Genomic DNA, 14,987 nt, shown 5'->3' on the forward strand with positions numbered 1-14,987 from the left:
CTGTTCTGTAAACAATGCTTACTTGTATATAAATTTGTTTAGCAGATTAGCCTGTTACAAAAAAATGTTTGGTGTGGCTGATATTATCCAAATCTAAAATGAATTGACACATAATGAAATCCATTATGGTATTCAAAGGCCACATTATTGTCAGAAAGTAGTTTGTTAACTGTAAAGCATCCTACTCCTGTTCACAGCTTGCTGCTAAAATTGTTGGTTTTGGTTCCCAGGGAACATAGATTCTCCTTCGGAAACTGCAATCTGCTATGAACTCAAATAAAAAGAGTTGGAACATCACCAAAATTGCAACAGAAATTTGGTAGGGTGGCAATGGCTTCAGGCTAGAAAGGTAATAAATTAATTTTGTGTAGCTCACCACTTTGTGTTTACATAGCTAGTGGGACATATTTGACTGAGTAGTTAAGTCTGCCAGATGATGAGATTTCCCAGTTACATTTACAAAATTAAAAGCAGGGACAATCAAATGAGCTTTACACAGCTTCAAATATTTATTAGCATTTAAGCATACAAAATATAATCCATATTTCTGATCATACATCATAAAATTAATTTCATAAGGCACTTGAGATAAGTGATTAGACATAGGCAAGTGATTAGACATAGACAGAGTTCATTTACATTAACACCCCTGAGGCTGCAGAGCATATATCTTTCTTTACATACAGAAAGCTATAATCATTGTAACGGTTTTAATAATTCTATTGAAAAAGGTACACAAAAGGTTCAAGGTTACCAAGAATAAATGGGTATATATCAGAACTTACATTCCTGTGAGCCTGTTCATGGGGTTTTATAAATTAAGGAATAAATTTGTCAACTAGAACAAATTTAGTCAGTCTAAAATGGAGGACATGTTTTTCCAACCCATTTACATGCATTGACAAATTAAGAGTCAAAAACCTCTACTGGTGGGTCTATGAGTGACCGTATGAGGAAAATATAATAACTTTCATAACAATTACTTGGATGGAGTGAATTGTAGGAAGATTATACAGATGTGCACTCTTGATGCAGATTCTCCTCCATCAGTATCCAGGATGGGAGTTGCAGGCTTGCAATATTTCAACAATTATGAATACAAAGCTGTGGCAAACGTGTTTGCAATCTCTTCATATATATCTGTAAAATCAGATTATGGAATTCAGCAGCGGTTGTATGGGAGAAAAAGTTAAGAAACTGTTATAACCACATGAAGTTTAAATGAAAGTTGTTGTCATTTCCATATTTGTTTTTCATCTTTTCATACTCTTCCCATACAGAATATTGTCAATATGCGGTAGGACTCGCAGGCTGATTAACAAGCTGATAGGTTATGTTGTGAATGGTCCTACCAGGCAAGCCCCAGGACATAATAATCTTTACAGCAGCTGACAGTATGATTACTCCTTTATGATTGGAGAGTTTTATGGGCTCCCACAACCTGTACAATGAGGAAAGGGTGACTAACACCCACCAGATGCAAATATTCCAATGGATATAACCCAGAATTCACAGCTAGAGTCTCCACTCTGAGTTTTGAGCAGAGCTCAAAAGTTGTGCTTTCTGACTCAACGGCAGGAATGCTCCCACAAAGAGGGTGCATGTATATAGATCTTTAAAGATGGCAGGCCAAGTTCTGAAGGCTGTAAAAACAGTACATAGGATCCTTGGCTTTATTAAAAGAATAATAGAGTACAAAAGCAAGGAAGTTATAAAACACTGGCTAGTCCTAGCTGGAGTATTGTGTTCAATTCTAGACACCGCACTTTAGGATGTCAAGATCCAGGGGAGGATGCAAATGTGATTTACAGGAAAAGTACCAGGGATGAGGGACTTAAGCTATGTGGAGATGTGCATTGTTGGACAGAGAGGATGCCCCAGAGGGGTCAGTAAACATAATCTATTTGGCTAGGGCTAAGGAACAAAAAAGATACAATTACATTGCTTGATGTAATCTATAGGCCACCAACTAGTGGGAAAGATGTAAAGGAAGAAATCTGTAAGGAAATTGCAGAGAAGTGCAAGAATTATAGAGTAGTTGTAATTATTTGCATATCTGCATGTAGACTGGGATAGTAGCAGTCTCAAGGGGTGAGGGGGTGCTGGTGGGGTGGGGGAGATGGGCAAGAGTATGGTATGTAGGACATACGTCCCAAAGACTGGCGGATTGTATCAAACAGCATGTCCCAGCCACTGTGTGTGTTCACAACGGGCAAGGTATTGATTGTACCCAACCAGCCCATGCTTGCAAAACTCAAACAGAGTGTCCAACATTAGATATGATTCCACGACTGCACAACATTTGCTAAATAGTCCTCAGTGTGCTAAGAATTTCACTGACAACTAATTTAAGATTGTCAGTCAGACTGGAGTAGAAGCTACATATACTAATACACAGGGCCCTGTTCTTTACAGACAGAGGGAACATGTACACACATTGCGCCTGTTACAGCTAAACAAAATAAGTGACAGCCATTTGCTGGTTCATTCCCCAGGACAATGTCTTGACCAATCAGAGTCAAGCTGCCTGGTTTAAATGTCAACAATTCTTGGCAGTTAACTGCCAGTCACCATTAATTGGTGCATTCTCCATGGCAATGCCTATACCAATCACAGTCCACTTACTAATCAATTAGCACTTTCTTCTCATACAGTATAAATATGTTGTTTCCCTCTGACATTGGTATTTCTTGTGAATTGTCCTGATTAGTGCAAGATGAAAGTTCAAGCTCTGTACTACCAAACAAAACTATTTGATTATTTTTGGTAGGAAGACACAGAGAGACAAAATAAAGGATAAAATTCCAAAGAGTGTGCAGGAACAGAGGGACCTGGGTGTAAATGTGTATAAGTCATTGAAGGTGGCAGGACAAGTTGAAAGAGTGGTTAGTGAAGCATATGCATTCTGGGCTTTACCAATAGGGACACAGCTTACAGAAGCAAGGAATAAAAAGCGCTGGACATAGCAGGTTTGGCAGCATGCTGCCAGGTCTGCTGAGTATTTCTAACACTTTCCGATTTCATTGCAGATTTCTAGCATATAGAGTATTTTGTTTTTATTACAGAAGCAAGAAAGTTATTCTAAACCTGTATAAAATTCTGCTTTGGCCTTAACTTAACAGTTATGGGCACTACAATTTAGGAAGGAAATGAAGATATTAGAGAGGGTGCAGAAAAAATTTACCTGAATGTTTCCAGGGATGAGGAAATTCAGGTACATTGAAAGATTGGAGAAGTTGGGACTGTTTTCCTTGGAGAAGAGAAAGTTTGAGAGGAGATTTGATAGAGGTATTCAAAATCATAAGGGGTCTAGACAGAGTAGGTAAGGGGAAACTGTTCATTTTGGTGGAAGGATTGAGAACTAAAGGGCACAGATTTAAAGTAATTGACAAATGGAGCAATAGTGATATGAGGAAAAACATTTTCACGCAGCAAGTGGTTAGAATCTGGAATGTACTGCCCTACAATGCAGTGGAGACAGGATCAACTGAAATCTTCAAAAGAGAATTAGATTATCTGAAAAGGAAAAATTTGCAGGCTATGGAGGAAAGGCAAGGGGCTGGCATTAGGTGCATTGCTCCTTCAGTGAGCCAGCATAGACACAATGGGCCGAATGGCCACCTTCTGTAACTGTTCTATGATTCTATGACTGGAGAAGATGGGTTTGTTCTCCTTGAAACAGAGAGGGTTAAGAGAGATTTTCAGAGGTGTTCAATATCATGAATGGTTTTGATAGAGTAAATAAGGAGAAACTATTTCCAAAGGCATAGGGTTGGTGCAGATTTAAGATGATTGACAAAAGAACCAGAGATGACATAGGAATTATTTTTTCACAGAGTTGTGATCTGGAATGCACTGTCTGAAAGACTGCTGGAAGCAGATTTAATGCTAACATGTTAAAAATGTATAAATACTCGGAGAAAAAAAACACAGGGTCATATGAAAAGATCAGGGGAGTGGGATTAATTAATTGAATTATCTGTTCCAGAAGGTTGTGGATGCTCCATCATTGAACATATTTATGGTTGGGATAGGCAGATTTTTGGTCTCTTAGGGAATCAAGAGAATATGAGTGGTGGACAGGCAAGTGGAGTTGGAGCACAAGATCAGCCATGATCATATAGAATGGCAAAGCAGACCCAATCTGCTCCTATTTCTTGGGTTTTTGTAATTAAATAGCTCTGCAAAGTGCCAGCACAGGCAACATGGGCCAATGGGCCTCCTGAGCTATAATTTCTACGAATCTATGAAAGCCACTTTCACTCCTATTATTTCCATGAATACCTGTTTTAATATGTCAAAAGAAATGAAAACCTATTTACTTACTACTCCTCTTGCTTCATTTCAATGCTTTGTTGACTAGTTATGATTTTGGCAATCCATGATCAGATAAGCCTGCCTGTTTTATCACATTAAACACTTAGCCACTTAGACTTCTACACACTAAATTTAGACAAGAAAGTAACCACAAGACAACAGTAACTACCTCACGCAGATGAACTAACATACTGTAGAAATTTGCACATCTATTTATTGAAGTAAATTGCTAACTGCCCTCTTTATGCACTAAAATAGCATCCGTATAAGTGCTAGATTGTAGAGATTGTTAATATGGCAGGACTTTCTCATGACGCTCCCTTCACTGGGTGTGAACATTTCTGAATTAACTTGCTATAAAATGAATAAAGAAAATATGATGCAAAGCCTGCAATTAATTCCTTTGTTTTAGCTAGATCTACACAGACCGTACTGAATCTTCATTCTGTGAGAGACCCAACAGTGCTGATGATTCACCTTGTCCAACTCTCACACAGCCAGCTGAAACCTGAAGATAATCTTGCTGGGATTTGCAAAGGCTGGCAGTCAGGAAGAGCTGCATTCAAATAATGTAAAAACAGCTCAAGACAAATGCTGGTCTTGCCAGCGGTGCCCACATCCCGTGAAAGAAAAAATTCTTTATTTCTCTTTATGCACCTGATTTGACACATCCTCCCAGTCTGTTTCTTTCTCAATCCTTCAATCTCATTTGTTAAGGAGCTGGATTGTTCATTCCGTCGTTCACGAAGATCCTAAATGCTCTTTGCCCTAGTCACACATTATCAGCTCACAATCATAGCAAATTACAGGCAAGGGGAAAGAATTTGAGCTGAAGAGCTGGGTTAAAAGTGTAAATAATAGGACAAACTATGAATTGGCCCACTCCAGCAAATTCTGGGCCAACGTCTTAACATTCATACAATACAATAGAAACTATATGGTGCACCCCTAGATTCAATGCCTTGCAATGGCTTAGGAAATAGGAACAGGAGTAGGTCATTGAAATCCTCAAGTCAGTTCTGCCATTCATTGGGATTATGGTTGATAACCGCTTTGGTTCTGCAACCTTTAAATCCTTGCCTAACAAAACTCATCAATTTCAGTTTTGAAATTTTCAATTGGCCTAGTGAAAACAACTTTTGGGGGTGGGGGGGGGGTGTAAAATGGCGGAGATTTCCACGTTTCTGCTATCTTTTGTATGAAGAAAGGCTTTCTGACATCACCCTTGAACAGCCTAGCTCTAACTTTAAGGTTATGCCCCTTATGTTTGACACTTCCACCAGAGGCAACAGCTTCTCACTATCTATTTAATCAACTTCTTTAATCAACACAAACACCTCAAATTAAGTCACTCTTAACCTTTTATACTGTAGCCTAGTCTATGCAAATTATTCTCATAATTTAACACTTATAGGCTTAGTATTATTCTGGCAAAAGTGTGCTGTAATCTGTCCTAAGCCTTTATATGTTTCTCATATGTGTATTTTTCATGTAAGTAGATAAAATTCTTGATTGGCGAGTGTGGCCCCTCCAGATTAAATAAACTACTCAGAATAGAATGTTTGACTTGCCACCCAGTGGTGTAGTGTCATGTCTTCTCTGCTAGTTCTGAGGACTCCCTATAACACAATCACCTAGGTAGAACAGGAGGGAGAAAAGCTCTGATGATTTTCATGGGCATTCAACGTAGCATGTACGATATGTTATATAAAATGTGAATACGTTTTGAATACAATTTAAAATTTTCATTGATTTGTAAGCCATGCTCAAAGCCCGCAGATGCACTCTGCTTATATTGCACATCAGGTAAATACAATTCAAAGTTAAATATAAGTTTAATTTTAAATGAAAATAAGATCTACAGCCTGATGCATTACTTGTCCATTGTGATCTCGTCTTCACTAAATACAACAGGTATTTCATGGGTATGGTAGCAGAATGTGATATAAGCTGTTCTATCGATTGTTTTAGACATCTGCACAATGCAGACTTGTTAGTGCCTATGTTTGCAGGTGTCCATTCACATAGGGGAGAATTCTCCCCCCGTTGGGGGGCGGGGGGGGGGGGGGGGGGGGGGTGATGTTGTGCGGGGGCAAGCAGGGGCAGGCACAGACCCAGTCGGGCCTGCGCCGCCATTTTATGTGGGCGTGCCAATTAAGGCCCACCCAGCGTGACGTGCGCCCGGAAGTGCTGAGCGCTCCCTGTGGGGGTGGGGAGTGGGCTGGTTCCGTGAGTCAGGGCCTGTACTTTTTCGCGCATGCACGTGAAAGAGCGCAAAAATCTCCTTGAGGTACAGAGCTGCCTCATGGAGATTAGTTTAAGTTTTAAAAATTTAAGTAAAGAAAAGAAAAAATTTGAAGACATGTCCCCTCATGTGACAGTGTCACATGAGCTGGGACATGTCAATGAACATTAACGAAAAAATTTATTTAATTTATAAACCCTTCATGAAACCTCATCCTGCCTGTGGATGAGGTTCCATGAAAAATGCGAAGGCCACCTAGGCTCTTCGCCTGCCCGCCAACCTTAAGGTTGGACGGGCAGCTCAGTTTATTACTTTAATTGATATTTAATTGGCCTTAATAGGCCTTTGACAGTTTGACAGGCGCACAGACGAGTTGGCTGTGGGCCTGCCGGACTGAAAATCTAAATGACGCGTGGTGACGTCGGGACACCTGCCCCTGCTCGCCGAGCCGAAAATTCTGGCCATATTGAAACAGAAACTAATGTTTAAGGTAATGTGTATTTTAGCCTCAAGACATACAGATCAGAAAGGTCCCAGTTTCATCCTCTGGTATGTACAATTGACTGGTTTTCTTTGGAGTAGCATTTTGGATAATACAATTGACATCAGTGCATTACCCACGATTCCTGCAGGAAGGGCATGTTATGTAAGAACATCATTGGGCTCGGCTATGTTGTCCCGAGTTTGGCTATTTTGCCTTCATAATTGCCTGGTCTAATACGATAAATATGATACAGGATTGTGTGGAACAAGACCAATGCGTGAAGTGTCATTTGAAGGAGAAAAAGGAGGACGATAACATAGGGAAAAATTTTCCTCCCGTTGGGGGGTGGGGGGGGTGCAGGAGCGGGCGCGAGCAGGCGCGCCTCCGATCTGTGTCCCCGATTGGGGACACGCCGCCATTTTACGTGGGCGGGCCATCCACCAGGAAGCGCTATGCGCTCCCTGTGCGGGCGGGGGGGGATTCCCTCAACCGAGAGTGTGCTCTTTTGCACATGCGCGTGAAAGAGCGCACTGATCTCCCTGAGGCTAAGTGCTGCCACAGGGAGATCGGCTCCAAATTAAAAATTGTTAAACAAAATTTAAACAACAGGTTTCCCTGACAAGTCCCCTCATATTACACTGTCACATGAGTTGGTACATGTCCATAACTTTTATTGAAACATTTATTAAATACTTAAAAACCCTCATGAAACCTCATCCTGCCCATGGATGAGGTTTCATGCTTTTTCTTAAGCCCGCCAGGGCTCCTGCTCTGCCTGCCAACCTTAAGGTTGGACGGGCAGGTCCATTAGTGATGTTAATTACTTTTTCAATGGCCTCAATAGGCCGTTGACAGGTCGGCGGGTGCGCGGCTAATTTGGCTGCGCCTCCGCTGACCTAAAAATGGAAATGATGTGTGGTGACGTTGGGAGTTCCACCCGACGTCATTTTACGCATCCCCCACTCGCTGACTGGTGATCCTCCCCATAGGAACAGGAACAAGCTATTCAGCCCCTTGAGCCTGCATTCCTCCATTCAAATAGATCATTGCTGATCTGTACTTCACTTCCATTTACCTGCCTTTGCTCCATATCTCTTGATACCCTGACCTAACAAAAAACAGGAGCATAGGAAATACCTTTTATAAGCACACAAATGAATACATATCAGCCCAGATCTTTTGGTCTCAATAATGGTGAACTTGGGGAAGTTTGTTGCTACTGCTGCAACGGCACTGCAATTTCCAGGAAACTCACTTGCCCTCAATTCTAGAAGTTGCAGTTTGCCTGAAGAGGCTCGGGGGAGCCCAGACTGATGATCTCACAAGCACCTGTCAACATGTAAACTTGGGCTGATTGCAAATACTTGTGTGAGTACAGGGCACTGATTTATTTAGGGCTGCTCCTAACTGGTGTAGAGCTCAGTTAGGAGAGCATCCCTTTAAATTAGTAGGAGTGTCAAAACCTCCGTATGCCTCCACTTTGCCCCGAACATAAGATTCAGGCCATAGCATTTGTGGGTGTCTAGAGGTTACTGATTAAAAGCTTGTGTACATTGTGAATGAAACATCCAAACAACTTTCTTGCAGTTTGTCTCTTCCCAACTCTGGTGCATGTTCCAATGTGATAAAAGACAACCCACAACACAATTACTTTGACATGAATTCTTTGTGATCTAGGCAGTGAGAACATTTTGGAGGATTGCCAAGGCAATCATTTCAAACTATAAATGGATAATACATACCAGAAATAGTAAATGTTTACTGATGTAAGTCTCTTCCATCATTAGGAGGTATGGCAGTTGGACACGGTGGCATTATTTTTCCTTGGTATGGCTTTCTCTGTACTGGTTTAGGCTCACAAACCTGTATTTTAACAATACCGATTAATATGGTTTAATGTTGGTGGTAGCACATTTACTGAAAATAGGCAAATTCATCACCCGGTTAGCAGATGAGGCAATGAGTTTGACAGCAGGAGGCCACAGCTGGGACCCACAGAAATATAATCTGGCCTTCAGTTGAAGGGATCGCTGGAGGTAACCCGGAGAGGAATAAGAGGAAGAGTTCTGGTGTAAATCTGGGGGAGGAGGTAGGAAGCAAGAGAGGTTCAAAGCCTGCTCCCCCTGGCCCATTAGGAAACGTAATATTAATTTTTTTTAAAAACCTACCTGCTGGACTTTTTCTGGCTTTCACCCACCTCCCCAGCCCTGGTTCATCACTGCTTCCGGTTTGTTTTCTGCAAGTGTTCCGTTCATCTACTCAAAAGTGCAGTTTAAGAGTGGGACACAGGAAGGCAGCAGGATCAGGGACGGTAAAAGCTGGCCTCATTTAATTACATCACTACTTGATTTGAGCCAGGCAAGGTGGTGGGGCAGGGGCACTAAGATTGCCAATTTGTGCCAAGCTAGGGACATTTTTGGGCTGTGGATCCATAACTACACCAGATGTTTACAACTGGCAGGGAGGTGGGAGTTCCATTCAACGTCCAAAACGAAGGGACAACATGTCCTAATCAGCCCTAATTTAGGGCTGGATTTTCACTAAATCTGGATGACTCAGGAGCTCTTTAAATATGGGGGCGGGGACCCAATTCCGGGATTCCTGACCCAATAACAGGGGTCTCTGATTTTCAGGAGTACCTTTTAGGGGCTGGTCCAGGTCACGAGCCCCACAATCTACATTCCCGACCCGGCCAGCTCCATTGCGGGGACAGGCATGTCCTAGTCGTCCGCAGTTTTCATGGAGTCAAGCCAGCTTTTCAAAGAGTCGTGGTTCATGGAATCTCAGAGGTGTTGTGAACCATAGTCTACACGAGGGAGCCTTTTAAAAGGTAAGTTCAAAAGATCCTCATGCCCTCCCACGCCGAGGTATGCCACCCCAAACAACACCTATGGCCATTCATGCTAAGGGATGTCCCACCACCCATACCTGATGACCCTTCATGCCCCCCATGAGAAGCTATGGCACTTCCATATCCATTCACCTGCTATGCACTGTATAGAACCCATGAACCCTGTAGTGGCAGTAGGATGCATAAAAAAAAATTTTTTTAAAGTCATTCATTGATAACTTTCCACTTTCTTAAAAAAATCCTTTTTAATACAGTAAAAATATCAATGATCCAGCACCTTTAAAATTTGAATAGCTAAATCTGCCAGCATCTGAAACCTCTTTAGCTTGTGTAAATAAAGATTGTGAAATTGACATTTGCACAAGCGTCATGCTTCACTGGAACATTGCAGCAGACTAAGGACGGACATGTGGGCATGACAGCAGGATCGTGTGTTGAAATGGCAACCGACGGGAATGTCTGAGTCATGTTTGCTGACTGAGCGAAGGTGTTTCGCAAAGCAGTTGCCCAGTCTGTGTTTAGTCTCCCCAGAGTAGAGGAGACCACATTGGGAGCAGCGAATACAGAAGATTAAGTCGAAGGAGGTGCAAGTGAAGCGCTGCTTCACCTGAAAGGAGTGTTTGGGGCCTTGGACGGTGAGGAAGGAGGAGGTAAAGGGGCTGGTGTTGTACCTTGTGCGATTGCATGGGGAGATGCCATGAGAGGGGGATGAGGGGTTGGGGGTGATGGAGGAACGGACAAGAGTGTCATGGATGGAATTGTCCCTACAGAATGCTGACAGGTTGGGTGAGGGGAAGATGTGTTTCATGGTGGCAACATGCTGGAGTTGACAGAAACGGTGGAGGATGATCCTTTGAATGCGGAGGCTGTGGGGTGAAAAGTGAGGGCAAGGGGGACCCTATCATGGTTCTGGGAGGGAGGGGAAGGATGAGAGCAGAGGTGGGGGAGATGGGTCGGAAATGGTTGAAAGCCCTGTCAACCACAGTAGGGAGGGGAACCCTTGGTTAAGGAAAAAGGAAAATATATCCGAAGTGGTGTTTTGGGAGGTAGCAGGATCGGAACTGATGCAACAGAGGTGGAGAAACTGGGTGAATGGAATGGAGTCCTTACAGGAAGTAGGGTGTGAGGAACTGTAGTCGAGGTAGTTGTGGGAGTCGGTGGGCTTGTAATGAATATTAGTAGACAGTCTATGGGTGAGGAATGCTCAGTGTCTTTTTTATACCTCCCTCCTTGGGAACTGTACCATATATTCCCTATAGAGGAAGAACCCATTAGTTACTCCACCCCTCTCCCAGTGAGGCAAAGCTAAGTTTGGCAAGCCAATATCTTACCAATCTCTAGCATTTTGTCACTTCAATGCTGAAAACAGCATGAGTGGAGAGGCTGTCGGGAATCTGAAAACAGCGCGAGTAGAGAGGCTGTCGGGAGATCGAAAACAGCACGAGAAAACGAATAGTGACCTCACAGCAAAGAAGCAATTTGGTTGGAGAAAAAGCTAGCTGTTTGGTGAGTATCTGGTGAGTATCTAGTAAGTGGTTAAATTTTATTCTGTTGCTAGGGTTTAAAATAGTATAGGTACTGTACTTTTGAAGCTGATTGGCCGGTAAGTTTTTAGTGTTAGTGTTGGTTAATAGCTGGATTAGGACACATGAGTTAAGGTAGATCTATAAATAAAAAAGAACTAAAACTTTAAAATTAAAGCAAAATAATCAAACAGCTAAAACACATATCTGTGTAGTTAAATATGTAAATTTTAGTTGTCAATAGCTAGTACTATTACATTTACATGCTAGTACATTTAATAAACGCAGTGAACTGTAGCATACATAGGAATTACTCTAAATTAATTAAGAAGTAATTAAATTAAACTAAGTAACATGAGTAACAATAGCAGCATAGGTGTAATGTTGCAGCTGTGGAATGTGGGTAGCCAAGGCAATCAGGAACAAACAGGTCTGCAGAAAGTGTAAGCAGCCAGAAGAATTCTGGATCAGGATTATTGATCTGAAAGCCAAACTGCGGACACTGCGCAACATAAGGGAGGGAGAGAAATACCTGGACAATTTGTTCCAGAAGACGGCCACACGTCCTAGAATAAGGGTGTCTGTTTCGGTCAGCAGTGAGGGACAGGAGGATGTGACCATGAGTGAGGCAGGTAAAGGAACTGAGTAGACAGTGCTGGAGGAGCCTCAGACTTTGCAATTGTCAAACAGGTTTGACGCGCTCACAACCTGTGTGGACGAAAGCAAGGTCTACAAGGTGGATGAGAAGGCAGGCCGTGGCACCATAGTACAGGATGCCATTCAAGCAGGGGAACAAACAGGAATGTAGTGGTAGTAGGGGACAGTATAGTGAGGAGGATTGACACTGTTCTCTGCAGCAAAGAGCGAGAATCCAGAAGGCTGTGTTGCCTGCCTGGCGCCAGGGTTTGGGACATCTACTCAGGGCTAGAGAGGAACTTGTAGTGAGAGAGGAGCCAGTTGTCGTGGTCCATGAAGGTACCAATGACGTAGGTAGTACAAGGAAAGAAGTTCTGCACAATCAGCATGAGGAGCTAGGTACCAAATTAAGAAGCAGACCTCAAAGGTAATAATCCCTGGGTTATTACCTGAGCCACGAGCAAATTAGCATAGAGCAAATAAGATTACAGAGATGAATGCATGGCTCAAAGACTGGTGTGGAAGAAGTGGGTTCTGGTTCCTGGGGCACTGGCACCAGTACTGGGAAAAGTGGGGGCTGTACCTGGGATAGTCTACACCTGAGCCATGCTGGGACGAATGTTCTTGCGAATCACATAATGAGGGAAGTAGAAAGCATTTTAAACTAAATTTTGGGAAGATGTGGTAAAATAAGGACTAGGGCAAGGTAGGAGAGGAAGGTAACAATTTGGGAAATGATAGACCATGACAGGAAGGGACAGAAAGTACAAATCTAGGAGAAAACCAATAGATAAGGCTAGAGGTTACAAAAATAATAAAAGGACAAAACTTAAGGCTATGTTTCTAAATGCACGCAGCATTCGAAAAAAAAAAGATGAACTAATAGTGCAAATAAAGGTAAATAAGTATGATCTAATAGCCATTACAGAGACATGGGCCAGAATTTTACCTCATCGGGCAGGCATGTGCCCAACTCAAATGAGCGTAAAATGACGCAGGATGCTTGCCCAACGTCATCGCGATATTTCGGTCGGCAGGTGCGCACAGGGGTCAGCAGTAGGCCCACTGACAATTAACAGGCCTATTAAGGCCATTAAGGTCCTAATTAAATGTAATTTTTCGCTGCCTGTCCAACCTTATGGTTGACGAGCAGGCGAAAAGGCCAAGCTGCCTTTGCATTTTTTTAGGAAACCACATCCACGGGCGGGATGAGGTTTCCAACAGCAATTAGAAGTAAAATAAAAGTTTTAACTTTTCATTAGTAACATGTCCCTGCTCATGTGACAGAGTCACATGAGGGGACATGTTTTGTAACATTTTTAAAATCTTTGTTTTCATTTCTTAAAATCTTCATCTTCCTGAGGCAGTTCTGTGCCTCAGGGAGCATTTCCTGTGCACACCTGCGCAAAGTTCCCCTCTCGCCCTCCTCCGCCCTCCTCCCGCAACTATCCAGGCAGCATTGAGGGCTGCAGCACACGTTTCACGCTGGGCGGGCCTTAATTGGCCCACCAGCGTGAAATTGCGATCCAGCCCTGATCGCAATTTCACGCTGGTGAGCCAATTAAGGCTCGCCCAGCATGAAACGCATGCTGCAGCGCTCAATGCTGCCTCATCGAAGCTTATTGCAGCATCCCAACCGCTCCCACCCACCTTCGATGAGGGCAAAATCCTGGCCATGGCTACAGGACAGGATAGATGGGGACCTGGACAGAGAAGCATATATGACCTTTAGGAGGGATAGGAAGTTAGGAAAAGGTGGAGGTGTGGCTCTGTTAATTAAAGACAGCATTAACACAATAAAGAGTGATGGCCTAAGGGCAGGAAACCAGGATGTAGAAGCGGTTTGGGCAAAGGTGAGGAATGATAAAGGCAAGAAGTCGCTTGTGGGAGTGGTGTAAAGGCCCCCTAACAGAAATCACAATGTAGGACAGGGTATCAAAGAAGAAATAGTGGGAGCCTTTCAGAAAGGTATGGCAATTATCATGGGGGATTTTAATCTACATATAGACTGGAACAAGTGGATGGGCCCTGGTCCTATAGAAAGTATGTTTAGGGAATTAATAATGGGAAATAAGGAGATGGCAGGGGAATTGAACAGGTATTTTGCATCAGTCTTCACTATACAGGATATAAGTAACATCCCAGAAATAGCTGTAAATCAGGAATTGGGAGGGAGGGAGGAACTCAAGAAAATTACAATCACCAGGGGAGTGGTACTGAGAAAATTGTTGGAACTGTGGGTTGACAAGTTCCTGGGTCCTGATGGATCTCATCCTATGGTCTTAAAAGAGATAGTTGATGAGTTGGTTTTAATTTTACAAAGTTCATTAAATTCGGCGAAGGTTCCATTAGATTGGAAAATAGCAAATTCAAAATGGAGGGACACAGAAAGCAGGAAACTATAGGCTAGTTAGCTTAAAACATATTATAGTGAAGATGTTAGAAACTATTAATAAAGGCATTATAACAGGGCACTTAGATAAATTCAAGGTAATCAGGCAGAGTCAACATGGCTTTGTGAAAGAGAAATCATGTTTAACAATTTACTGGACTTCTTTAAAGAAGTAACAGGTCCTGTGGATAAAGTGGAACTGGTGGATGTGCTGTACTTTGATTTTCAGAAGGCATTTGATAAGGCTCCTCATCAAAGGTTATTGCAGAAAATAAATGCTCATGGTGTAGGAGGTAATATATTGGCATGGATAGATGATTAGCTAGCTAACAGGAAACAGAGAGTAGGCATAAATGGCTCATTTTCTGGTTGGCAGGATGTGACGAATGGTGTGCCACAGGGATCAGTGCTGGGACCTCAACTCTTTACAATTTATATAAATGATTTGGATGAAGGGACTGATGGTATGGTGCTAAATTTGCTGATGATACAAAGATAGGTAGGAAAGTAAGTTGTAAAGAGGACGTAAGGAGGCTACA

At 42.5% G+C, this 14,987-nt stretch overlaps 1 protein-coding gene across 1 annotated transcript in view; it reads right to left on the reverse strand.

Moving 5' to 3' along the window:
• Positions 1-485: 485 nt before the first annotated feature.
• The window catches only part of dpys (dihydropyrimidinase), a 115,639-nt gene continuing 101,137 nt past the window's right edge, over positions 486-14,987 (reverse strand). Inside the window, exons 9-10 of the mRNA XM_078540064.1 lie at positions 8,789-8,909; positions 486-1,140 (exon numbers count right to left, since the gene is read on the reverse strand). Of these exons, the coding sequence (XP_078396190.1) occupies positions 8,805-8,909 (105 nt within the window). The 3' untranslated portion in view covers positions 486-1,140; positions 8,789-8,804. The remainder of the gene's footprint in view (positions 1,141-8,788; positions 8,910-14,987) is intronic.

The sequence above is a fragment of the Cetorhinus maximus genome, chromosome 4 (assembly GCF_964194155.1).
Source record: "Cetorhinus maximus chromosome 4, sCetMax3.hap1.1, whole genome shotgun sequence".
Lineage (NCBI taxonomy): Eukaryota > Metazoa > Chordata > Chondrichthyes > Lamniformes > Cetorhinidae > Cetorhinus > Cetorhinus maximus.